A 26016-nucleotide genomic window follows, 5' to 3' on the forward strand; every position below is an offset into this window, starting at 1 on the left:
TCTCTGTAATCAATAAAAATATATTTAAAAAAATAAAGAGAAGCAGAGCCTAATTTTATTAATGACCAATCCAAAGAGTAGCATTTAGACTGGAATCAGTGGGTTAGAGAGATCCATGAATCTGTTAAATTGACAGAAGAGTCTATCCAGCTAGGTTTGTAATCATGAAATCAAAGATTTGTTTTTTACTCCAAGCTTTTATTGATGTTGTGAAGTCAGGGCTTATCCAGACCACACAATATCAAAGCTATGGAAAAAGAAAGGAACCATTACAGTAAAATGAACAAAGAAGAAAAGTAGTATACTAGTGAACATGCTTTTGGATGATTTTGCTTAAAGAAAAAGACAAAATATCAGACTATGTCAATAAAATAAGATAAAGGGGCAAAAATAAAAGCAAGTTTTCTTGGTTTGTTTTCAGAAAACTGACAACTGTTAAGAACAAAATCAAAGATCAAACCAAATACAAAATCACTGATGAAAACTATTTAAAAACTGTAAGTAAAATAAAATAAGGTCATTCTTTTAAGAAATGGAACAAAAATCAATGCTGTGAGGTGTTTTTTATTTTATTTTTTTATTCCAATACAACTTGTTTCACATTAAAACATGAGCTGTGAGTTATTAAGTCTTACAGGAAAAGGTGATAGATAGTCTTAAGTTAACTACTATAGTCCCATTTTATGATACATTCAGCTGCTTTTATTTATAAAATATAACTGCCTGGTTGTGACTTTTGTAGGGGGTATAATATAAATATTTTATTAATAGAAGTAAATAAACTATCTTACCACTTGGCCTAATTTTTAAGCATCCTGCAGCATTTGAATTGCTTTACCCTCCTTTTTTTTTCTGTACTGGCCTGCATCCATTCATTTTATTTTTTAACATGTGTGCAATAATGAAAAGGCCACTTGTTGAGGAGTCAGGTGATCTGAATTCTGCCCTTAAATTTTCTTATCAGTAAAAAGGATGTCCAAGGTCTCTTGTATTAGTAACACTTTATAATCTATTATGGGCACAGTGCATGAATTCATGCACATCAAATGGAATTGTGGGCCTTGAGACTGGGGTAGGCACAGGGGTGGGTCTCCACCCATGCCCAACCTCCACACCTCTGCCCAGCCCCTCCCACTACAAACCTGGTCCCCTGTCTGCCTGCAGCTTCGCTCCTGCCACCCCTCTCACATGCTGACTGTGCTAACCCTGCTCTCATCGGCTGACAGTGTGGAGCGATTGGGGCCCGCACCAACAGCCGGTGCGGGTGGCAGCTGCTGCCCCGATCGCCCTTCAGGAGCAGGAGGAGGTGGAGAAGCTCTCAGGGGTGATCGGGGCTGGCACCAGGCACAGACAGCGGGCACAAGCAGTGGCTCTAGTGCTGGCAGCAGGTGTGAGCACCAGGCAGGACCGTGGCACATGGGAGCAAAAACTTTTCAGAGGCTCACCCCTATGACAGTGACTGGCGCTCGCCTTGTCTGGTGCCCGTGCTCACCTGCTCCACTATCCCATGTTCCACGCTCTGCACCTGCTGCTGACACCTGCCATGTTCTATGTATGACCCCTGGTGGTCAGTGCACATCATAGCAATGGGTTGTTTGGTTGTTCTGCCATTAGGTCTATTTGCATATTAGCCTTTTATTGTACAGGATATTATAATTTACATGAAAACTTAATGCATTTGAGATAAATATTTCCATAAAAGAATATATATATATTTTTTTGCCTTCATGTCATTTCTTTTTTTTCTTTGTTGAGAGTATTACATATATTGCTCTTTTCCCCCCATTGACCCCTCCATTTCATCCCTCCTCCTCACCACCCCATTGTCTGTGTTCATGGGCCATGCATATATGTGTTCAAGGTCCTTGGTTGATTACCTTCCATCCACCAACCTTCCCTTACCTTCCCTCTGAGATTCCACACTCTGTTCCATGCTTCTATTGTATATTCTGGATTCACTTCATTCATAAGTTCATTTTGTTACTTAGCTCAAATAAGAATCTTTTTTTAATGCTAAAATATTTGCATCAAAATTTTTAGTTTTTAAGTTGAAAGTTTCTCACTATGAAATTTTATCTATAGTGATATATTTTGTGGGAAAAAATAGCATTCCAGTATTTTAACAATGTCTAAAAGGATGTGCTGACGTGAAAATTAACGGGAGATTGAAAAACTATAAATAAAGGCTAGCTCTTCCCCCAAATAAGCTGGTATTTTTGTTGTTTCACAAAAAAGTATTTTCCCTTTTATTCTCCTCCTTTATTAATAAACTAGAGACCCAATACACAAAATTCATGCCAGGGGCTCGGCCCTCACAGCCCTGGCTTTGTTAGGAAGCTCATCCAGAAGGATGTCTGGAAGGTGGTCCAGTCTAATTAGCATATTATGCTTTTATTATTATAGATATTAATAAAATTGGTCTCCTGATTACGTAGTAATCCAGAACTTTTTATAAGAAAAGTATCCTAAAATATTTTTTAAATCCTTATTAAAAATTAGTGATGAAATGTGTATGTGTTACTGTTCCCTACATATCAACTTTGGTCCAATAATAATTCAGTAAAAATGATCATAAACTCATACCAAGGAGCCACGATGAACTTAGGTTATACACACCTGCTGAAACAGAAACATGATCTGGATCCATGGCTGAGGCTCTTGGCTGATGAGAATAAAACTGGACTTACTGTACAGGCAGTAATGACCCTTCAGGGAGCAGGTGAAGAACAACTTGGCTACACAGCTTCTAACAGAATCTAGGAATAAATACACATAGCATTGAATGTTCGAGTCTTCTCAGAGTTACACTTTATACTTCAACAACACACAAACACCTTTAGAAATACATTCCTCAGTTTTTAGTCTGACAACCAATAATTCCCAACAGCTGTGTATTTGGGAGAGGATCCACCACATGGAATGTAGATTTAAATGCAGGTGTGTTTATCCATCTTCCTCCGGTTTTAATGAACGATGCATGAGGAATCTCCAAGCAACTAACACGGACGAGTTAACTTCTCTCCAGTAAAAGAGGAGATACTGTGTCATTTCCTTCTTATTGGGCACCTTGAAATGATACCGTGGGAGGAATAAACAATTGGATGGAGGAAACCCAGCCATTTTTTTTTTTTTGGACGATGGATGGTGTGTCATGAATCAGGGCCCTGGTTCACCTAATTGTGCAGGGGCCACACAGACAGCCTCCAAAGTAACTGTCCAAAAGTGTGGCTTCCTGTGAACTGGCCTGGTCTGATTCTAAAAAGGTCATTTCATCTTGAAGAGCTTCAGCAAGGATCATCCTGTAGGGACAAGAAAGTGGGGGAAGATAGTGGAGGAGTAAAGTAAAAGTGGTGAGAAGGTCATCTATAGGAGGAGCCATTTAATCTTTACAATCCTACAAGATGGGCATTATTAGTTCTATTTTAAAGATGAGGAAGCTTAGCTCTTTGAAGGTCAATGTGACCTTGATACATGACTTGCAAGAGATGCTCCACAGAGAATATCTGGACAGATGAATGATGCTCAGGGATCCAGAAAAAAATATTGCTGAAGGCTGCCTAACCTGTGGCAGAACCAGAATTTGAAGTCAGCTGAACTGATGCCATGTTGGAATGCTTTAGACTAGGGGTGTCGAACTCAATCAGAGAAGGGGCCAAAATCTAAAATCCAGCCTAAATCGCGGGCCAAATGGTTTACTGAACAGTCATAAACTGTCATTGTGATGGAAACGCAGAGGAGTGCAGTGATGACAGCGCGGTGCGGGCCACATTGCAAGGCCTGGCGGGACGAATTTGGCCCGCGGGCCTTGTGTTTGACACATGTGCTTTAGACACTACCATGCCGGGATCTTAAAAAATCTGTAGTCATATTAACAGTTCATGGAGTATTTATTGTTTCAGATTTAATCTGACACTTTACATGAAGCATGTTGAAAATTAATAGATTTAGTATGCCCTACAATTACAAATGAAAATGGATTAGCATTTATTAAAAGTGAATGGGGACCCTAATAAGGTGGCAGATTCAGTCTCTATCCTTGCTCCATCAGGTGTGAGGACATAACAGGCTTTTCAGGAAGATTTTGGAAGTGTTCAGGGAAGGTGGCCAATGACAGATTAGAGGAGAAGGCACTGGAAACAAAGCAATAAAGCCACAAGGCAATTTAAAAATATATACTGGAATTTTAATATTACTAAACAGCTTTCCGTGATTCTGAAAAACAAACCAACAGTTTTTATGAAGTTAATTGTTTTGGGGAATTAAAAAATGTTGGGTTCAGAATTCAATGTCCTTGTTTAAAAATCAGAAACCATTCCTGCATTCTTAGGGTGAATGATGGGTCATGACATGTACAGAGAGTTTGAAGTTTCAGTGGGAAAGACCAGGAGGCCTGGATCTGGGAAAGACAGACCTCAGAATTGAATGGAGCACCGACCAAGTTAAAATTGCCCTATCAGAAACTGTTTGACAAGGGTAATGAAAAATATATTTTGGCACCGATGCTCTGAAATTTGTAATTTAATCTATACTAGGAGAAATAAGAAACAAGTATATAAAGAGAGCCACACAAAAATGATATTTAAAATAAATTGAATGTATATAGACATTGAGATAGCAACATGTTTCACTTTCATAGAAAGTATCAAAAGCAAAGTTCTTTCCTAAGAACCCATGCAGTGGCATGTCAGTTGTAAGTTGAACTTCAGACCTCTGTCATGAGAAAAAGATTTGTCTATTTACTTCACTAAATTCTTACTGCTCATTCATGTTTTCTTTTGAAAATGAACATTGCTTAGATTTATTTACTCACCCAGAGTCTACCAGCTTTCTATACACAAACCACAGGGGTCCCAGATCACATTAAATGGGTGAAGAGGTAAAGCAGAGACCTTTAACTTAGAAGCATATGCACTGGCTGGAAAAATAAATCAGTTCTGGGGTAGAAGGTTTTTTGTCAATATTTTCAGTAAAGCTATTTTTCTTTCCTGTATCACTATTTTTCTTCTCATTTTTTTCCTTGAGCTTTCCTGACTTTGGAAAGTTTTCCCCATAGTATTAATAGTTAGTTCTTACTTTTTCTCAGTAATTTTCCTCCCTCCTGTTCATTCAATGGTACTGAATGGTAAACATGCAATAACTGTTGAATAAATAAATGTCAGACACTGTGTGAGAGCGAGAGAGACCATTATATTGACCCTACTCTTAAGAGGCTTACAGCACAATAGGAGAAATGTCTATAAACATTGCTTATAAACATCTAGAAACAGCATTTATAAAAAATTGGTGTATGCCCATGAGATGATGGAGAAACACACTATTATGACTTTCAGAGAAAAGAGCAGCTTCTTCTCCCTGAGGAGGAAATACTTGAGGTGAACTTTGAAAGATTATCCTGATTTTGAATTTAGAAAAAGTGTGAGGGAGACAAACATTTTAGTGTAGGAAACACCCTAAAAATAATCACACAAGGTATGAATGTTCAAGGTAATTCCAGGTAGTAAATTTAGAATATATGGGTCATTAAGACATGGTATACTCATGATGCCCAAAAGGTTGTTCATTTTGCTAGACCTACGTAAAGAGAGAGAAGATCAAATGGGAGAACCATCAGAAAGAGCATTTATAAAAAATTTCTTAAGTCCATAAGATACTGAAGTTTTTGAGGAAAAACCACATCATATCAGACCATTTGATCACCATGACTTATGACTGTTGATGTTGACCTTGATCGCCTGGCTGAGGCAGTGTTTATCATGTTTCTCCACTGTAAAGAGCCGACACTCTATCCACTGAGCCAAAATGGCAAGGGCTCCACATTGTATTCTTTGAAGGGAGTTACTATATGAAAGTAGGGAGTTTGCTTTACCTCCTTGAGGGCAAAATAGCTGCATAAATTATGTAGAATTCTTCTGCATAGATTTGTTTCTTCCTTCTCCAGTTATTTTATTCAAATTATTTAATTATTCTATTGGTATGTGCATATATATACTTACTTCATACTTTAATACTATTTTATTTTTGCTCTGATTGTTCCAGCTTTGGCCATTAGGAGTTCTTTCAGTTGGCTCCTGTGTCCATTTCATGTGCCCTTATCATTGTGTGGGTGAATGTGTGTGTGTGTGTGTGTGTGTGCGTGTGTGTGTGTGTTTCTTATGTTAGTACTTATTTACTTTCTGGAACTAAAAGATACTCCTGGCTCATTTTGTATGTTTTTTGGTCCTGTCTTTGAATCAGTCATTTCTTCAAGGAGTTCTGATTATTTTTTATTGGAGAACTAGAGGCCCAGTGCATGAAATTCATGCACAGGGAGGGGAGGTGTCCCTCAGTCCAGCTTGTGCCCTCTTGCAATCCAGGACCCTTTGGGTAGGATCCCTAGGCTTGGCTGGCAATCAGGGCCTATCAGGGCTTTCCTTCCCCCGGCTGCCCGCAGCTGTCCCTGCCGCTTCCACTGCTTGCCATCTGTACAGAGCTGCCCACCGCCCTCTGCAGGTGACAAGCATGGGGTACAATCACTTGGCTGGCCTGCGCCTCCTTCTGCAGAGCTATCACTGGCCGGCCCCACACACCTGCTGCAGTGCTGCTGGCTGGGTAGCCCGGGCCTCCCTCTGTGGGGCGATTGTGGGGTGATTGCAGGGCCACCCAGCCAATCACATTGCACCCAGCTTGACTAGCATGGTCATCCAGATGGTGAGGGCGAGGGGGGCAGCGACTGGTTGAGTGGACCTTCCCTCGATTTACATATTATGCTTTTATTATTATAAATGGTATTAGAAACCAAGATCTGGGTGCTAGGTGTGCTTCTTGCTACTGAAGCAGCATTATTCCTTGGCCCTCTCAGCTAAAAGAGTGAGGAAATAATATGTGTACACTAATATATATATTATGTGTACACTAATATATATATATATGCAAAATTTTCTATATATAACTGTCTTTATCTATATTAAGCTAAACATAAGTTCATACTGATGACTTCAATTCTAATTTTTTATTACATGGAAAGTTTAGCCTTGTTTACCTGTAACTCCCACATCACAGTGAGAAGCCTAGCTTCTATTCCTTTTTAAAAATATACATTTTTAATTGATTTTAGAAAGGAAGGAAGCCAGGACCGGTTTGGCTCAATGGATAGAGCGTCGGCTTGGGGACTGAAGGGTCCTGGGTTCGATTCCAGTCAAGGGCATGTATCTTGGTTGCGGGCACATCCCCAGTAGGGGGTGTGTAAGAGGCAGCTGATCGATGACTCTCTCTCATCGATGTTTCTAACTCTCTATCTCTCTCCCTTCCTCTCTGTACAAAATCAATAAAATATATTAAAAAAAATAGAAAGGAAGGAAGAGGAAGATAGAAACATCAATGATAAAAATAAACATTGATTGGCTGCCTCTTGCATGCCAACTCCCCTCTCCACCCTGCAAGATGGCTGCAGCCGTGAAATGAGCAGCAGGCTTGGTTTTCCCAGCAATGGAGGAAGCCAAGTTTCCTACCCGCCCTGGCTGGCCCTGTCCTCTGCTCAAGGCTACAAAGTTTTAATTATAGAATATAAATAAATCCCAATCAAGATGGCAGTAGCCACAGAGAAAGCAGGAGGCTTGGGTTGTCCCAGGCAATGGAGGAAGCCAGGCTTCCTGGCTGGCCCTGGCCTCTGCTGAAGGCTACAAAGTTTCAATTATAGAAGATAAGTAAACCCCAGATACCAGGGCCTCTGCTTGGGTTGCCAGGGAGAGTGGCTGGCCTGCAAACCATCACCAGGCCTCCCCATGCCCCAGGAGAACCCCCACCCTGATCCGGGGCATCCTGATCAGGCCGAAATGGGCAGTCAGACATCTCTTGAGGGAGGGGTTCAAGATTAGAGAGGGTAAGGCTGGCCTGAGGGACACCCCTACCCCCCACCCCCTTATGTACCGGGTCTCTAGTCTATAATAATAAAAGCATAATATGCTAATTAGACCAGAGGTCCTTCTGGACATCCTTCCAAATGAAGCTGTGGCAGCGGGGGCTGAGCCCTCTGCATGAATTTTGTGCATTGGCCCTCTAGTTTTCTAATAATGTTTTAAAAGTCAAGGGGAAATTCTAAATCAAGCAACACTATAATAAAAAATAAGATTGTAGTTTATATATGTGTGTATGTGAATTACTTAAAATATTACAGCAAGTTAATATGTGGAATAACTAATATTAGTGTTTACTTTTATACTTTTTTATATAATTATCATTTTATCCCCATAGTTATCTATTATTATCTCTATCTTTACTTAAGAGGTTAAAGTATCAGAGAGTTAAATGACTTAATCAAGTAAGATGCAGAACTAACATTTGGGACTCAAGTTCATTAAAATGTAAGACCTATATTTTGTTCACAAAATGATACTCCTCCTCCATAGTCACTGTCTAATGGATTTGAACCTGCCTTCCCAGCCGAGTTATCTATAATATAATTTCTGTGGGGATAGGGTGGACAATCCAAAATAAATTGTCTGTCTTTAACAAGACCACACAAGTTGCCAGACATAGAAATATAATCTAAGGCATTAACATTTATGTGGTTAGCATATAGTCAGCAAAATTCACTAACCTGATGGTAGGACAAATCCTATATAATAAAAGCCTAGTATGCAAATTGACCGAATGGTAGAATGACCAGTCACTATGATGCACACTGACCACCAGGGGGCAGATGCTCAATGCAGGAGCTGATCCCTGGTGGTCAGAGCACTCCCACAGGGGGAGCACCACTCAGCCAGAACCTGGGTTCATGGCTGGTGAGTGCAGTGGCAGTGGCGGGAGCCTCTCCTGCCTCTGCTGCAGGTGGGTGGTAAGGAGCAAGGGGTTCCAGACTGCCCCAGATAGTAAGAGGGATCCTGGTCTGCAAGAGGGCGCAGGCTGGGCTAAGCAACCCTCCCCCCCACCCCGACCCTGGCTCAAGTGCATGAATCTCACACATTGGGCCTCTGGTCTTTTCGTAAGTCTAAAGAGCCATGGCAAATCTATAAAGAAAAGCTCTTTCTAGGCCTGTGTAAAGTAGAAATAATTGGCCTCTTTTATCTCTAAATATAGGAGGAGAAAATAGGGGAAGGTTCTGAACTCAGAGGAAATAATCAAAATGAATAGGCTCGGAGTTTCTCAGAGGTGAAGAAAGCTAAAGGGAGGGCTGTGGTGTTAACTTAAATGGCCTGTGATCTGCTATCAGTTGATAAGTGGTTTTACTACTTATCTCTATGGGATCTGAGGAACACACAATCCTTCTTGGTAGGCTTGACACATGACTCATCTCGCAGGGCGGCCAGTTATGTATAATCTATGCTATCGTATACTTTTTATTTAGAGATTAGTGCCTTTTAAGAATAAAAATAGAATATGGCTTTGATTTTTATTACAGCTAATAGAAATATCAAAGAGTTGGCTTTATTTTTTGGAAAAAGGAATGTTAGCTCTTGTTTTGAATTATTTACCAAACTTACACTGTGAAAGTCCTCCAGCTAAGTAAGGGTCAACTAAAAGAGTCTGGCTTGTTTCCCAGGTTTTTCAACTGAGTCATTCTTCTCCACACCCAAACTATATTTCTAGAATGATTTATAAAATTCAAACATGGGACTATTTTGCTGAAATTGCTAGATTGCTCATATAAATAAGGAACAGATTCAGAGAAGGCATTTGAAGGAACTTAGCAGGAAGGGAGCTAATTTTCATTGCCTCCTTACTTTGTACCTAGGTGCAGGTGCAACATATTACATTGAAGACTCATGAAGCAGGTCTTGTTCTCCCTGTTTTATGGAGAAGGAAATCTCAAGATCAAACTTCCAGGAAGCAAATGAGTAGGAATTTGAGCCCAGGTTCCATAGTTTGTTCTCCTTCAAATGAATCATAAAATAAAGGTAATAGAATTACCTCAAAAAAGCAAGTATGGTCCAGTGGAAAGATCCTTGGCCCAGGTGTCAGATAACCAGGGCCTTAGTGGGTAGACTATTGTGCTATTTCTCTCTGTCTCCTTTCTTCTTCCCCCCCTCCTCCCCCCCCTCCTCCTCCTTTTCCTCCTCCTCCTCCTTCTCCTCCTTCCCTCCTCCTCCTCCTCCTCCTCCTCCTCCTCCACTTCTTCTTCTTCTTCTTCTTCTTCTTCTTCTTCTTCTTCTTCTTCTTCTTCTTCTTCTTCTAATTTAAATTATTGTTTAAAGTATTATATGTGTCTCCCCTTTCCCCCATTGTGTCCTTATTATGAGACAGGCTAAAAAATTGATCTAGAATGTACTTTCTAAAATTTTATATTTTTATTTGCTATTACCATTCTCACTCTAGGGTATAAGCTCCTTGAGGGTAGGATTATTTTTTTTAAGTTGAGATTTTAACCATTTTTAGGTTCAGTGGTATTAAATACATTCAGATTGTTGTACAGTCATCATGCCCATCCATCTCCAAAAATTTTCATCTTCTCCAACTAAAACTCTATATTCGTTAAACTATAATTCTCCAATTACCTCTTCCCCCAGCCCTTGGCAATAAGCAATTTATTTTCTGGGTATGAATTTGGACACTTTAAATATCCCAGATAAGTAGAATCATATAATATTTGTTCTCTTGTGTCTGGCTTATGCCAGGCAGCCTAGTGTCTTTGAGGTTCATTTATGTTGTAGGATATATCAGAATTTTATTCCTCTTTAAGGCTGAGTACTTTTCCACTGTATGTATATACCATACTTTATTTACCCATGCAGCTGTTGATGGGCATTTGGGTTATTTCCACCTTTGAACTGTGACTGTTGTGAAAAATGCCGCCATGAACATGGGTGTGCAAAGATCTCTTTTAGTTTCTGATTTCAGTTCTTTGGGGTATATTCCCACAAGTGATTGCCAGATCATATTCTATGTTTAATTTTTTTAGTAACTGCCACACTAGAATGTACTGTTTAGCTCTGAAATTCTGTGATTTGATGAGGGGCTGTAGAGGCACACAAAGAAATGTATCTCTGATGACTGCTCAGAGCAGGGTTGGATGTTTGCCCGGGGTGATCAGGACTTGCTCTCAGCACTCAACACAGGACAGATGGCAACAGGGTCTGTTAGAGTAGATTTCCTCCTTCTCCTTGACACTAGCCAGACAGGAACCACTGGAGCCATTTCTTCCGTCTTCCATTTAATTTTTCTTTGATGTATTTCAAAGACATGGAATTCATAATACTGACCCAGAATGAATAAATAATACTGTCATTTCACTATATAAATATCCCAAATTGGACAGAAAAGAAGTAGGAGGAAATGAAACTGGCAATTTATCTGATGAGATCGTTTTCAAAGTAGATAAAATAAAACATGTTTTTGAAGTCAACTCTAAATTACAATTTTGGGGGAAATGTAGAACAAGCTTATCACTCCAAAATACTGTAAAGTATTTTATTACTCATAAAACATAATAGGAACAAAATACTTTTGATTTTGCCTGACAAATGGAGGAAGGCATCACAAACCAGTGTGAACCACATAGCAAGCTTTAATTCCACATGATTTGTAAAATGTATTTTTGTCTTGGATGAAACCCTGCCTCCCAAATTAAAGAACATATTAAAGTTTAGAAGTTTTAAACAGAATAACAATTATTTCATTAACGTTGATTTAGGAAACAGAGGGAAAGATATTCCCAGGTTAAAAAATAATAGATTCTCAAAAGTGAAGATGATTTTTTGAAATGACTGTTTGAAACAGTGCTTGTTTCTGCAGTAGGTTCCCAGCGTTGTGAGCTGTTGAACTCATGTGTGCTTAAGGGAAAATCTACCAAACTTTTCATTTAATAAAGACATTGGGGCAGGAGGACAATGAGTAAGAAGACTGTCTTGTTTTCACCGAGCACTACTTATGACATTACTGGTTGAGAAATACATGGTCCCTTCTCAGCATCTGATATATATATATATATAATTGATTTCAGAGAAGGAGTGGGAGTGAGAGATAGAAACAACAATGATAGGGAATTATTGATCAGCTGCCTCCTACATGCACCCCTCCCTCCACTGGGGATCGAGCCCACAACCTGGACAGGCACCCTTGACTGGAATCAAACGTGGGACCCTTCAGTCTGCAGGCTGATGCTCTATCCACTGACCCAAACTGGCTAGGGCAAGTAATTGCTTTAATAATGCAAATAAAATTCTAAGAAGCAAAGGGAAATTTGGTAATTATATATTCAGAAATGTGCAAACTATAGGTGTACAACATCCTATTCTTTGGCAAGTAAAAATTATGTATTAGTATATGAACACCCACACACATACACACAAGGGAGAAAGGTTTGTAAGGCTGTAGATCAACCAGTGAAAGAGGTTATTCTGAGTTCAGATGGGGAAAGTGGGCATGGAGACCATGGACTTTTTATTCTATACACTTCTGTATTACTGCCATTCTCTCCTTATAGGATTATATTCATGTTACCTGTATCATTTGAAAAGAAAAAAATCACATACAATGGGAAAGTTGATATTGGCTAAAACAGGTAATTTAAATAATGTCTCACTAAATTACCATGCAATTTGGGGCTAATATTTATAGTTTTAAATGTATTTTTCTCTTTTGCCTTCCTGAGTTTACCACCTTTGGCCTATTCTACCTGTGCTTCCACCTACCTGGCAGTCAAGTGGGCATAAGAATGATGGTATACTAAACATCAGATAGTTTTAGGAGTAAAAAGAGAAAGACCAAGGTAAGATAGATTTTAAATACCAGAGTTGGATTATGCAACATAACAATATCCTTGAAAGCAAAGCTCTTGTCTAAATTTCTTTAACTCCTTTTAGTCTATCAACCCCTAAGCATGGAGGACTTACATTGTAGACCTGTGGAATAGAGGGGTTGGCAGCCTGGTCAGTTCTAAGTTTGGCAGGGAGAAGACTATAACACAGAAGGAGTGAAATAGACTTTTCAGTCTGACAGGGGTTGATTGTGGAGAGGAGAGAGACAAGTATGACGCCATTAGAAGTAGTCCTGACTTCCCCATCTTTGGACTTGGGGAAGTGGGGATATATTAGATAAGTTGTGACAACCCTGAGGGCAATGGTGACCCTTAGGAAGGAGATCCATTCCCTGGTGGCTCCCAGGACTAGCACAGAGCAGCCAACCTCTTGAAAAGTACAGATCACAGAGCCAGGCAGGAAGAGGTCTGAGGTTCAACTCTCATGAGTCACCCTTGCCTGGGGTATTATGAGGGAGAAGCTGAGGTTCTTGCTGGACAGCTATTCACAGAAAGAACCATGGGGGGGGGGGGGGCCGTGGAAAGAGATATGCACAGTGGACTGAACAGACAACAGTCCAAGCCAGGTCTCAGAGGGGGCCACAGTGGGCACTGAGGTGAGGTCAGATTTCCCAGGTAGAGGGATAGTCCTGCCCTTGTGCACAGTGCCTACAGGATAAGTTACATCATCCTGGACTTCAGCTTGAGTGCCAGCCAGGAGAGGGTAATCAAACAAGCAAAGTATATCTATCTTTAGGTCAGAAGACATTCCCTCCTTGAACCCACACCCAGACACAATGCTTTTCTACCAACACCAGGAAATAGAATCCACTTCTTTACACCCCCAGATGTCACTTTTGGGAGACAGGTAATGGGTAAGAAAAATAACATTTTCATCTAAATGAGAAATTGTTTCTTTTCTAAAGTATATGTTTTATTGATTTTAGAGAGAGAGGAAGGGAAAGGGAGAGAGACAGAGAAACATTGATAAGAGAAAGGAACATGGATCGGTCACCTCCTGCCTGAAGCCCAATCAGACACAGAGAAACGTGGGAATGTGCTCTGATCAGTGCACAGGATGATGCTAAAGCAAATGAACTATACTGGCCAGGGCTGAGAAATTGTTTTTTCAATATACAAATGATCAGTTAGGACTAAATTTCAACAGGGACTCCTAATTTTCCTCCTCACAACACTGTTCTTAGTTGCTTATAATGACAAAAATGACAGTACATTTTCTCTGCACATCTAAGTTGTAATGTGAAAGTTTGTAATCTCACAATACGTAAAATGTAATGACAGAGAATAAAATGTCAGTGAATAAGAAGATTCAGTCTGAGGAAGAAATCTTATCCTAATAAAAAAGTCAGAATCTTAAGAGTTAGCAGGTATAGGGTAGAGGGAGGGTATCAGATATTTTGCACACAAGGGCTGACATCTAATTACACTCAGTGGAATGTGGTGTCTCTTGGTGCATGTATGATAGATTGTATATTTCTTATGTTAAAATAGTTTAAAAATTGTACCAGCTTGAGGTTTTATGTTGCTACTAGAGGCCTGGTGCATTAAATTTGTGCACTGGGGGGAAGGGGAGGGGGTGTCCTTCAGCCCAGTCTGCACTCTCTCCAATCTGGGATCCCTCTCACAATCCAGGACTGCTAGCTTCCAACTGCTCACCTGCCTGCCTTCCTGATTGCCCCTAACTGCTTCTGCCTGCCAGCCTGATCACCCCCTAATCACTTCCATGCCAGCCTAATTGATGTCTAACTGCTCCCCTGTCAGCCTGTTTACCCCCAACTTCCCTCCTCTGCTGGTCTGGTCACCCCTAACTGCTCTCCCCTGCAGGCCTGGTGCCTCCCAACTGCCCTCCCCTGCTGGTCATCTTGTGGTGGCCATCTTGTGTCCACATGGGGGCAGCCATATTGTGTGTTGGAGTGATGGTCAATCTGCATATTACTCTTTTATTAGATAGGATAGAGGCCTGGTGCATGGGTGGGAGCCAGCTGGTTTGCCCTGAATAGTGTCCTGAATCAGAGTGGGGGTTCCCTTGGGGTGTGGGGCAGCCTGGGCAAGGGGCCTATGGTGGTTTGCAGGCCAGCCACGCCCCCTGGTGACCCAAGCAGAGGCCCTGGTATCTGGAATTTGTTTACCTTCTACAATTGAAACTTTGTAGCCTGGAGCAGAGCCAAGCCTTCTATTTGCTTCATGGCTGCTGCTTATCTTCTATAATTGAAACTTTGTAGTCTTGAGTGGAGGTCTAGGCCAGCTAGGGCAGGCAGAAAGTTTGGCTTCTTCTGTTGCCAGAGAAATCCAAGCCTCCCTCCTGCTCTCTGTGGTTGCAGCCATCTTGGTTGGGGTTAATTTGCATACTCACTCTGATTGGCGGGTTGGTGTGGCTGGTGGGCGTGGCTTGTGGGTGTAGCAGAGGTATGATCAGTTTTAATATTACTCTTTTATAAGATTGAATCATAGAGTGAGACTTGCCCATTAACCTTCAGGTGGTGGAGATTCCTGGATGCTGCAGGATTGACACAAAGGCTGGAGAGCCCCTCCCCACAGAAGACATTCCAGAGCCAATGGTTCTGACACCTCATCCAGAATCCAGTTTGCTCTAAGGTGGTGGTTAAGAGCACAGATTCTGGAGCTAGGCTCTCCTACTTGCTGGTTTTATATCCTTGGGCAAGTTACACAAACTCTGAGATTTAACTGAGAATAATACTAACAGTGGCGAGACTTCCAGTGCTAAAATTGTGTAAGCTCCCGGGGAAAGCAAGAGGAACTGGAATTGGCCATGCTGGTTTCATGGGAACGTAACACGTGAGCTTCTCTGACAGAAGTTCGCTGGGCACAGAGTGAGTGCTTCATGATGTTTGTTGTCATTATCACAATCATTATGACAACTGCTGCTATTGTATATGGAAAAAGAAGTGATCCCTCAGCCGCAGTGCTGCTTTACGTAGAGAAAAGGGGCTGATTAATAACTTTTTGAATTTCTAGGTCTCTTTATGTCCTGAAGTTTGCATCTAATTGTTTATTTTTAAAATAACCTAAATTTATACAATGGAAATACATTTCTCTGGGTACATGGCAGAAGATGTAGCAAGGAAGATCTAAAAACCATGCTTGAAGATATCTGCTTGGTCTCTCCAAATTACTCAAAGTTCTCATACTCCAGGCAGGAGCAAGTGAGATTTTTGATGCTAATGCTGTTTTGAGATTCAGAAGCACAGAAATGTGGCAAGAAAACTACCAGGAAGCCCTAAGGAAAGGTTTGCTATTTTGCTGTATTCAAAGCATTATACGTAAGAGGACAACTTTCTTGCAGTTGAATAAGGAAAAATTAGTTCACCATAACTGATTGGTGTATATATATTGGGCACAAGTCTAAGTGCTTTAGGCAAGTATTGCCACTTAGTGCTCACAGCAATCCTATGACATAGATCTTTCTAGTTTAGAGGAAGAGGCCGAGGCTCACAGATGACAAATAATTTATTATACTAAGGCTAAACAATGATTAATAACAGTTAAAGTCAAATTTATATCCAGGTATTTTTAGTGATGCAAATCCTATTGTAAATTGTGTATCACTTTCACTTACACAGTATTTAGAGATTTGTTGATAGTTTTGGTTTTGATTGTGGTTTTCATCTTCATGGTACTGTATAATTGGATGAGTTATGTGCTACATTTCCACTCATGCTTAACCTTGTCTGGAGGGAAGCCCATGTGATTGACCCATGAAATCCCTGCTCAGGGTATTACTGTTCCCCAGTGGGAACCACCTGAGCTGGAAGCAGAGCAATCAGGGAAATAAGTCAAGGAAATAGATGGCCTCTGTGAAGTTAGCTTTGGAAACTAGAAAGGCCACAGTAGAAACAAATGTCATAATTACAAAATTATTTTTTCTATAAATTAATGTTGCACATGACAGAGGCCAATATGTCTTTGAAAGCCTTAGTTTTATCATTTGCTTCTTTCAAGTTGTACTCAGATGTACCTTGTTTCCTTCTTAGGTAACCTAAGATCCAGGGATGATGACATTAGTCATCATAATTGACATTAAAGATAGTAAACTTTTTTACTCTTTCTGGTTAATTATTTCTATCTTCATTTTCATATTTCTGGCTGGAGACAAATTTATATAATAAAATAGAGTAGCAATATTATTTGGCTTCCAGAACCTCAACTTTCTACTTGCAAATTTTAAATAGATGGTTGTATATTTTGTCCCATAGAGGAAAACAGAAAGATCTCTTGAAGAAGTAACATGAGAACTTATAGAGTTTCATTATCTCTGCCTTAATTGTCTCAATGGTCCATGCATTAGCATGAACTTTGCGGTGAGAATAAAATCAACATTAATTTACAGAGGACTCAGGAGTGACCTACTGCCCCCAGAAACTCTGGCATTTCAAATATTTGCCCGGTGTGGAAATTTGATGCCAGGTGCCAGTTAAAAATCATAACATCCCAGAGCTGGAAGGAACTTTGAATGGTAGGCCCTCACTTATAAGATAGGATTGAATGAACCAGTTCCAAAAGCTATTCTGCAGGGCTACTGCTTACAGTCACACTGCAATGGTCTGGGGGCTGTCATTCCCACAGGCCACAGTACAAATGGTGCCCTTCTCAAATAGCAATGCAGAGGCTCTGCTTATCCAATGCAAAGGAGCCACACCTGTTAAACTGTGATTTGGGATTGTATGGCAATGACTGGAGTAGGCTATTCTATCTTTTTTTTTTAATCACCCACGATTTCTTGGCCTCATTCTCTGTTCTTATAGTAATCTCTACTTCTCTCAACTTCCTGCATACCTTGTGATCAAAACCCTACTTTATGACTCAACCAAACCTCATTCAGCTAACTAAGTCTAACCCCAGGAATGAAGGGAGGAAGAGAGAGATTTCAGAAAGTGCATGCAGCTTTTGTCCCAATAGAAGGACAATAGGAGGCCACAGGATAGCCCTGACCACAGCCAATAGCCTGACAGAGCGTGATAAATTTGCACTGAGAGGGAACGAGACTTCTTGTGGTTCTTTATGGCATACGTATGTTCAATAGTAATTAGACAAATAAATAATAAAGGCAAGAGAAATATGATTTTACAGATTTGAATAAAAATATCCTGCTCTTTAAGAACTTAAACTTCATCAACACTTTTCTGAGAACCTGAGGACATGTGGCCATAACCACATCAGCTTTATCATCACAAGATCAGCACAACCTACAGCACAGCAGCTAACAGTGTAGATTCTGCTGCCAGACAAATGGGAATCCCAGCTCAGGTGTGCATATCTATGTGCTATCATCTATGTGCTAATCATTAATCTGGGGAAAATTTTGTTTAATATATTTCAGTTTCTGCATTTTAATTTGAGGAATAATATGACTTTAATTAGAGTAAAAAAAATTAAAATGATGCCTAGCATATACTGCTTGCTGCTACTATAGCACAGATAGGTTAACCACACTATAATTATGCTTTATTTATGGAAAGTCTGCTGTTTATTAAGGATGGAGTTTGTCATGGGGTGTACTCTCATAGAGTTTTTATTATAAACTACATGACACAAAATTTACTATTTTAGCCATTTTAAGTGTATAAGTCAGTAACATTAAGTACAGTTATAATATTGTACAACCATCACCTCTATTTAGTTGCAGAAATTTGTCATTATGAAGTCCAAATTTAAAAATAAAACCATTGTAATAACTGTGAAAGAGATATACCTGAATAGTCACATCTGTAGTCATTTTCCTTGTTCTCTGATTGTACAGACAGATGAGTAGCAACCCTTTCAAAATGTGTTCTAATCAGGATAATTTCTGATTGGGTTACTGACTTGGGATAATTATAGAAAAGGGTTATTATCATAACATTGCTCATATTTTTATGTTAGTTCCAATGTCATTTCTAATATTTCCAGGAATTTAGCCAATCTGCCCCCCCTCCCCCAAAAAATAGTAAGATCCAATGGCAACAATTAATCAATTCAGTTCTAGAAAGAGGAACATGAGCACTTATTCAATCACAAATACTCCAGGGTAAGTTCATTTGTAAGAAGTCAACTTTTTCTTACCATGCACTCCTGATGTTTACCAAATACAGGTTACATGTCCAAACAGTAAGAATACAAAATAGTCTACATCAATGTGATGAGAAGTAAGTCTGGGATATTTTTATAGAAGCTAGAACAATTTGCAGATGCAAAAGTAATTTTGGAATTTATATAAATTTTAAATCAAATACATACATATGCATGCATGTATATATAAATATACATATATATTTTGCATGATGCTAATGTAGTTGATTTCTGGCAACGATACAGAGTACTTTGTGCTTGTATTGAGTCAGTAGAAGCCCATGTGTTATAAATAAACATTTGGCTCTACCAAACAGAGATTTATCAAAAGTTGTGCAGAGGCAAACAAGGCAGGCAAGCCGTGATCCCCTGCAGGTACTAGTCCATGTGCTACCAATTACTTCACAATTCTGCAAAATGTATAACAGCAACCAGATTGAGGGCACATACAATTTTCGGAAATTTTATTATTAAATTCTACTAACATGGATCTGTGTACATTTCTTCCTTCTGAAGAAAGAAGAACAGGCCTAAGATTATCTATATGTGAATCATTTAGCTCATTGCTCTCTCCAGTTGTTCGTTCTGAACTAAGACCATAAGGCCTATCCACCAGCCAGCAGCCTCAGGAGAACACTCTTGGGAAAGATGATAGGTATTTACTCAGATGCTTGATTAGGTCAGATAGGTTGGTCTAAAATGCATGGGACTTCCGCACAACGTACATCGACTCTCTCAACCTCTTTGCAGCTTTTGCAAGAAGCGGCCTTTAGTAACTCCTAATCCAACCTGGCTTTCTTAGGATGGTCACTAGGGATCTGTTCTAAGCTGATTCCATAATCATGTGTCTGATGTCAAAAAACTGTGGAACATCTTGTTTCATTCATTATTACTAAGTACGGTTTCACTGAATTGAAAGTAACTACTTTTGTGCAAGCAGATGTGAGCAAATACCATGAGTCTGGAAGCTAATTTTAGAACACAACTTTAGTCTTAAGAGAAACTCAATACTATAGCCGATAAGTATGACGGAAAGCCTCCAAGGAAGGTACTTTTATATGACTTGTAGTCTTACAGCATACATTCTGAAAGATGTAACTGATTACTTTTCACTGATGCTATTGCTGTAATAATATGGATAACCTGATAAGCTTGAAGAAAGTTGATTTTATTTGTTACCCTGCACCAGGAAAATGTCTAACATAATCATTATTAGTACTGAGAGCCTTGTAATTTAAAAAGAGATATTAGGAATATACGAACCTAAAAAATGTAATCCAAGGTAAAGTGCATTTTTTTTAATCCATCATAGTATTTTGCACACCATACAAGTGCCTTACATGTCTGTTTATTGTTTCTCTATCATGCTAAAATGCTTCTCCCTGCGCCCCCTCACTTTGGGATGGGGGGACAGGAACTTAGAGAAGGATCTAAACTGCTTCTTTGACCCAGTCTTTATGGAAAATGATGTCTTCCCAGTGCCTCTAGGTGTGAGTGGAGAATGTTCCCTCCTCCACCCAGCTGGGGGATCAGTTTAGCATCTGTATTATCAGAATCCCCCAGGCAAGTGCCATTGTAAATTCTTCAAAACCCCTTATAATTTACCTTTTGGAGGGAAGGTAGCTCTACAACTATTTTTATCTGGTTTTTGCTCTAATGACAGAAGTGTTAGTAATGATATCCTGTGCTAAATGCTTTACTCCATAAAGTGCAAAATTAGTAGTTACTGGAATCATCAAGAAATGAAGGAGCAAGTCATTAAGACTTGATGAATGGCAGGTCTAGATAAATGGAGCAGGAGTAATTGCATGGCCGAAAGCATGGGTGTCGGGAGGGAAATGGCACATCTATAAAGGCAGTGTGGGACAGACAGCCAGTGACAAGGCCATGAATCCAAGGTTGAGTCCTGACTCTGCCTTTTGTTGGTTATATTACCTTGGACAGGCTATTTTACTTTCTAAATTTTTCTCATCCATAAAATTAGGACAATAAGTAGACTGCTAGCTTTTCATCAGGATTAAATGAAATAATTGATTTAGTTATTATTTTATTCAATAAATATTAAGCACTATAAAGAATCTCAATAAAGTAAGGTACTTTACTTAAAAATAATAAATTGGCCTATTTGGAAACAGCAAGTCCATGGAGAAATTGCTGGAGCCTGAAACTAGAGGCATAAACCACATGCAAACACAAATGACAGCCACTGTCCATTTATAGCCCTCCATACAGCACTAATACAGACAAACCAATAGCAGAGATCAAATGGTAGTTTATTTCTATTATTTATAATACATGCATTTCTTTGTTCAATGATTTATAAATAATGCCCTATTTCTTATTTCTTTGTTTTTAAAGGGAAAGGACTAGCTGGGAAGAAGATAATAGAAATAAAAACTGAAAAAAATAAAATCCCCAAATTCCCAGACATATGAAGGTTAGTTTGGGCTCCTTTTAAAGGTTTGGCTTTTCTAAGCATTAGAAAAAATAATTATTAAAAGAGGTTTAATATAGTATAGGCATAGACTCAGGAATTTTCAAAACGTCATTCATTCAACATGCATTTATTGAGTTCCTGCAGTGTAGCCATTAACTATGCAGTAGTAAATAAAATATGTACTACCTATTTTGTCTAGTGAGGGAGAGAAAAAACAAAGAATAATACAGCAGAACACAAGATGTTTCATTCTAAGAGCTATGAGAAAAAATATACAGAAAAAATGCCCTTTTCCAAATAATATGGGGACAACTAATTTAGATAGGGATGGGGTCAGAGAGGGCTACTCTGAAGAAACAACTTTTGTGCTGAGACCTCAAAGACAGGCAGGAGGGAGTGAGGTAAAGAGTGAGGATAAAGTGGTCCCAGTATGGGACTTAGGGTAAGAAAGAACCTGAATAATGGTGCTGGTGTAAACAGCCCCCAAAGATCTCTCCAGTCCTGGTAGCTTGTGTATATTTTTAAATTTATATAAACCTTAATAGATGACTTCCTAGACAAGTTGGCCTGGATGACTTCTAAGATCCATTGTCAACTCTTAGAAGAGAACTTTGAAAATTATTTCTGGCCACAGGGGTGGTTTATTTCCAAAGCATCCATAGAAAGATGACTTATACAAGGTCGCCCCACTTCAAAAGATCACATTCACATGAAGCAACTCACATCAGACCCAGTGAATTTATAGAAAATGACATGACCATACTGTGCTTTGAGGATAAAATGCTAAGAAAGAGTGTAACGAAAGTGGAAAGGTTAATTTTATTTCCTTTTTAAGATTATAACTCCTCCATGTATGTTGTTCTAGTGAGATGACCAAAGCTCTTCCTACTCTCGTCTTGTTAAGTAGGCCCTTCTCCAAATACAACTACCACTTAGCATACATCCAAGGATAAACAAGAGCAGGTTGTCAGCAGATGTCCTTATAGACGGTTCTGGGCACACAGGTGCCTTAGGAATCCACATTAATGTAGAATCTAGTAGGCTGGAGACCAGATGCCACCATGAGCAGACAGCATCCAGTGGGAAATATAGCAGGGTTAATGCCCCACAGGAGAGACTATGCTTCCTTGTATTTTATACCTTTCCTGTCCCATGAAGGGAGGAAGAGCTGCTGAATTTGATTTGGTTTTAATTTTACCTTCTGTCAAAACTGAAAATCAGTAACCAGCCTCCTCCCTTAGTCACTTTCCTTGATATTGTGATGCTCTATGCTCAGTGAAATGCGCTCTGAGAAGCTGCTGTTGAAAATCTGTGAGTGTGAGATACAAGGGGGTGTTTGTTCCTTGACATTCTCAAAGAGAGTAGACCAAACTACAGACTGAAAGGAATGTGCATGGGCTAAGGAAATGCAAATACAATGAACTGAGGACAGGAGACAGAACATCAAAGATAGGAATATTTATTATGAGGAGAGGAAGTCAAATCAGAGGGAAGACCAGAATGTGATGGTGGTGGTAAAAATCCAAGTAGTCTAATTGTTTTCTCTGTGAGTGGAACAAACAGGACCTGAATATAACTAGTGTCTGCTTTGGGACAAAAGAGAAAATAAAGCACACAAAATGTCTGTCTCAGAAAACTCAGGCAACTTTGCATATATTTTTCTCATAAAGGCAATGAGGGTTATTGGCTCAGAATAGGTGAAGCCTGTTCTATACGAGCCCAGTAGCCCTTGAAGTGTGCATCTGTCACAACAGAGCACACACTTCCTAACACACGGCCTTTGTCTGTGGGGCTCACACAGGGCCATAGAGTGAGTCACCTGAATAGCTCACCAGGCACCATAGCGACCAGCCTCCTTCTGTCTGCCACTTCTTCTGTGGACAGAGACCCAGACATGCAAATCAGCACCACAGAAGCCTTCTCTCTGCCATTCCTTGTCTTCCGATTTGGGGCCCTTCCTTCATCGCACGATGGCATCTCATCAGTGGGTACTAAGAGGACACTGCAAATATGAGCTAATGTTCTCTTGGCTCTTAGAAAGAAGGCTGGAGGGAAAGCGTTTCAGGATAGGTTGATAGTAGAAAAGCCCTGATGTTACACTGCCAGTTCTTACTCGCACTATTCTTTTTATTTTTTTATTTTTTATTGACTTCAGAGAGGAAGAGAGAGATAGAAATATCAATGATGAGAGAGAAACATTGATCAGCTGCCTCCCACACTTCTCCTACTGGGAATTGAGCCTGCAACCCTGGGCATGTGTCCTTGACCAAAATTGAACCTGGGACCCTTTGGCCTGCAGGCTCTATCCACTGAGCCTAACCATCCAGGGCTGGCACCATTCTTCTCATTCCACAAGCTCATTGAATACCAAACATTTACCATTGGAGTCAGGCCCCCATCTTCACCCCCATCCACTCACTGGAGTTTTACAAATAAGCTCAACCAGTGATTGCATCAGGTGAGGACACAGAGCTTCCTTAAGAACCAGTTTGCACCCCTCCTACACCAGGTCACTAAGTATGAGTAGAACTGTAGAAAATTCTTCTCATGTGGCGCCTTGCTTAGCCCACAAGTGCTATTACAGACACTATTTACTACCAAGTCTATACCTCTTTATTCTGCCAAACATTTGTTGACATCTTTTGTCTACTATCTTTTCCTCCATTCTCCTAAGCTTATGCCTTTTCACTTTTTTATACCTTGTAAGTGGAGTTTTAGTGGTAGTATAGGTAAACATGTGTTCAATCAGCCATGTTTACTGAAAGTCGTGTGTGTGTGTGTGTGTGTGTGTGTGTTAGGAGGGGTGTCAGAAGTCCTTAAATACCATCTATAAACATAAAACTTGTGGTGAATGTGGTGATCAATATAAACCGATTGTCTAGAACAGGGCTTCATAAACTATGGCTCTGGGCCAGGTTTGACTCACTGCTTGTTTGTATAAAGTTTTATTGAAACACAGTTATGTCCATCCATTTATGTATTATTTTTGGATGCTTTTATACTACAATGACAGAATTAAGTAGTTGTAACAGAGACTGCATGGCCTGTCTTAAAATTTTACTATCTGGCTTTTTATTTAAAAACTTTGCCAGCCTCTGGTTTGGAATACAAGCTGATAATATTAACATTGCAAGACTTGATATAAATATTTTTCTATATTTCAAACTTGTTTGAAAAACGTTAAAATTTTTGGAATTACTACATTTAATCTTGATATCATAGTGAATGCCATGGGAAAGAAATATATTTTACTAAGGTATGGCATAAGAAAATCCTTTTAAGGAAAGGTAGTGATATAGATTTAATATCTTGTAACCGATATGGAGTGAGATAAATGTTACCCATAGAGGAAAATCTGACAACTCTTCACATGTTAAATTTGAAAACTGTTAGTCCACCCTGCTCTTCCTCCTGGGCTGACATCAAACACTGGGCCCTGTACTGGGTGATCAGGTACAAAGGCAGCTACCAGCTATGATTGTTCTTATGATGCTGTCCCATTCACTGGGGACACCATACCCCACACTCTCCCTTTGAGTTCTGTGTCTCCAGACCCTCATCTGCCTGGAGAACTTCAGCCCCTTCTGTTTGAAGGAAATGGAAAAAGGGGGAGAATCCAAAGAGATGCACTGCTGATAGAATTTATTTGCAGCTACTGCTCAAGAAGGTGTAGACTTTGGATTAGAAAAGAGAAGGGGAGCCCAGCTGGTGTGGTAGTGATTGAACATCAACCTATGAAGTAGGAGGCCATGGTTTGATTCCTTTTTGGTGCACATGTCCAGGTTGGGGGCTCGATCCCTATTAGTTGGTGTGCAGGAAGCAGTGGATCAATGATTCTCTCTCATCATTGATGTTTCTATCCCTCTCCATTCCTCTCTGAAATCAATAACAATATAAAAAGAGAATGAGAATTCTCAGATTGTCTGTGGTCCCTAACCCCCATCATTACTTTTTAATGGGTAGTTCCATGCCCAACCTTACCCAACATGAATGAGTATAATGGTCTATCTACATCTCCCTGCACACACCTTGCCCATAACCAGCTGATTCCTGATTCTATGTCAAGTTAGGTTTTGTTTCATTTTTAAAGGTATCTGAAATAGAAGGAAAGGAGTCTGACCAAGAACTGAAAAAGGATTTTTTTTTTCTTCAAAAGTCAGCAGGGTCATTGTTACAGCAATCTGATGCAGGTCTTGTCTTAATACCACAAAGGCCGTTTCTTAGATGAGATTTCTATTATCAGTAACATACCTCAGAAGGATCAGAAAATTTCACCAAACCATATCTTGATGGATAAAGTGAAAGTGAATTTGAAACACTTAATTACATTTCCTTGAAATGCAGACAAGTTCATGTTAGCAATAGCAATGCTTGATGACAAGCATTTGGGAATTTCTTAAACCCCAAGTGTTTGAAAAACTAGGCTCTAACTTAAATTTAGATGTGTTTCTTACCCATTAGGACAATATAATTTACATCAAAAGTATTCACAGATAACTAACAAACTAAGGATGGCAACGTACTATTGCTTAATCTTTTCTTTGGACGTTTCTTCATATTTTAGTACTTTTAAATTCCCAAATAAACCCTTTAATTTTATATAGTTACTGAATTACTTTAGGAAGACAGAATATTATTCTTGCTGTTCCATGTAAGTTAAAAATATACAATGATCCAGAGAATGCAAAATTTAATATAACAAAATTTCTGGAAACATTAACAAATATCGTAAGTGTTTAATATATATTTGACATTGGAATTACAGCAAGATGATACTACA

The 26016-nt window shown here is 39.6% G+C and overlaps 1 protein-coding gene across 4 annotated transcripts in view; it reads right to left on the reverse strand.

Annotated features, from left to right (window-relative positions):
- The window catches only part of VEPH1 (ventricular zone expressed PH domain containing 1), a 191430-nt gene that overhangs the window by 47431 nt on the left and 117983 nt on the right, over positions 1-26016 (reverse strand). For all 4 annotated transcript variants that reach the window (XM_045583631.1, XM_045583630.1, XM_036446347.2 and 1 more), the window contains one exon: positions 2617-2756. In XM_045583631.1, the coding sequence (XP_045439587.1) occupies positions 2617-2756 (140 nt within the window). The remainder of the gene's footprint in view (positions 1-2616; positions 2757-26016) is intronic.

Source organism: Pipistrellus kuhlii, unplaced genomic scaffold (genome assembly GCF_014108245.1).
Source record: "Pipistrellus kuhlii isolate mPipKuh1 unplaced genomic scaffold, mPipKuh1.p scaffold_m20_p_2, whole genome shotgun sequence".
Taxonomy (NCBI): Eukaryota; Metazoa; Chordata; class Mammalia; order Chiroptera; family Vespertilionidae; genus Pipistrellus; species Pipistrellus kuhlii.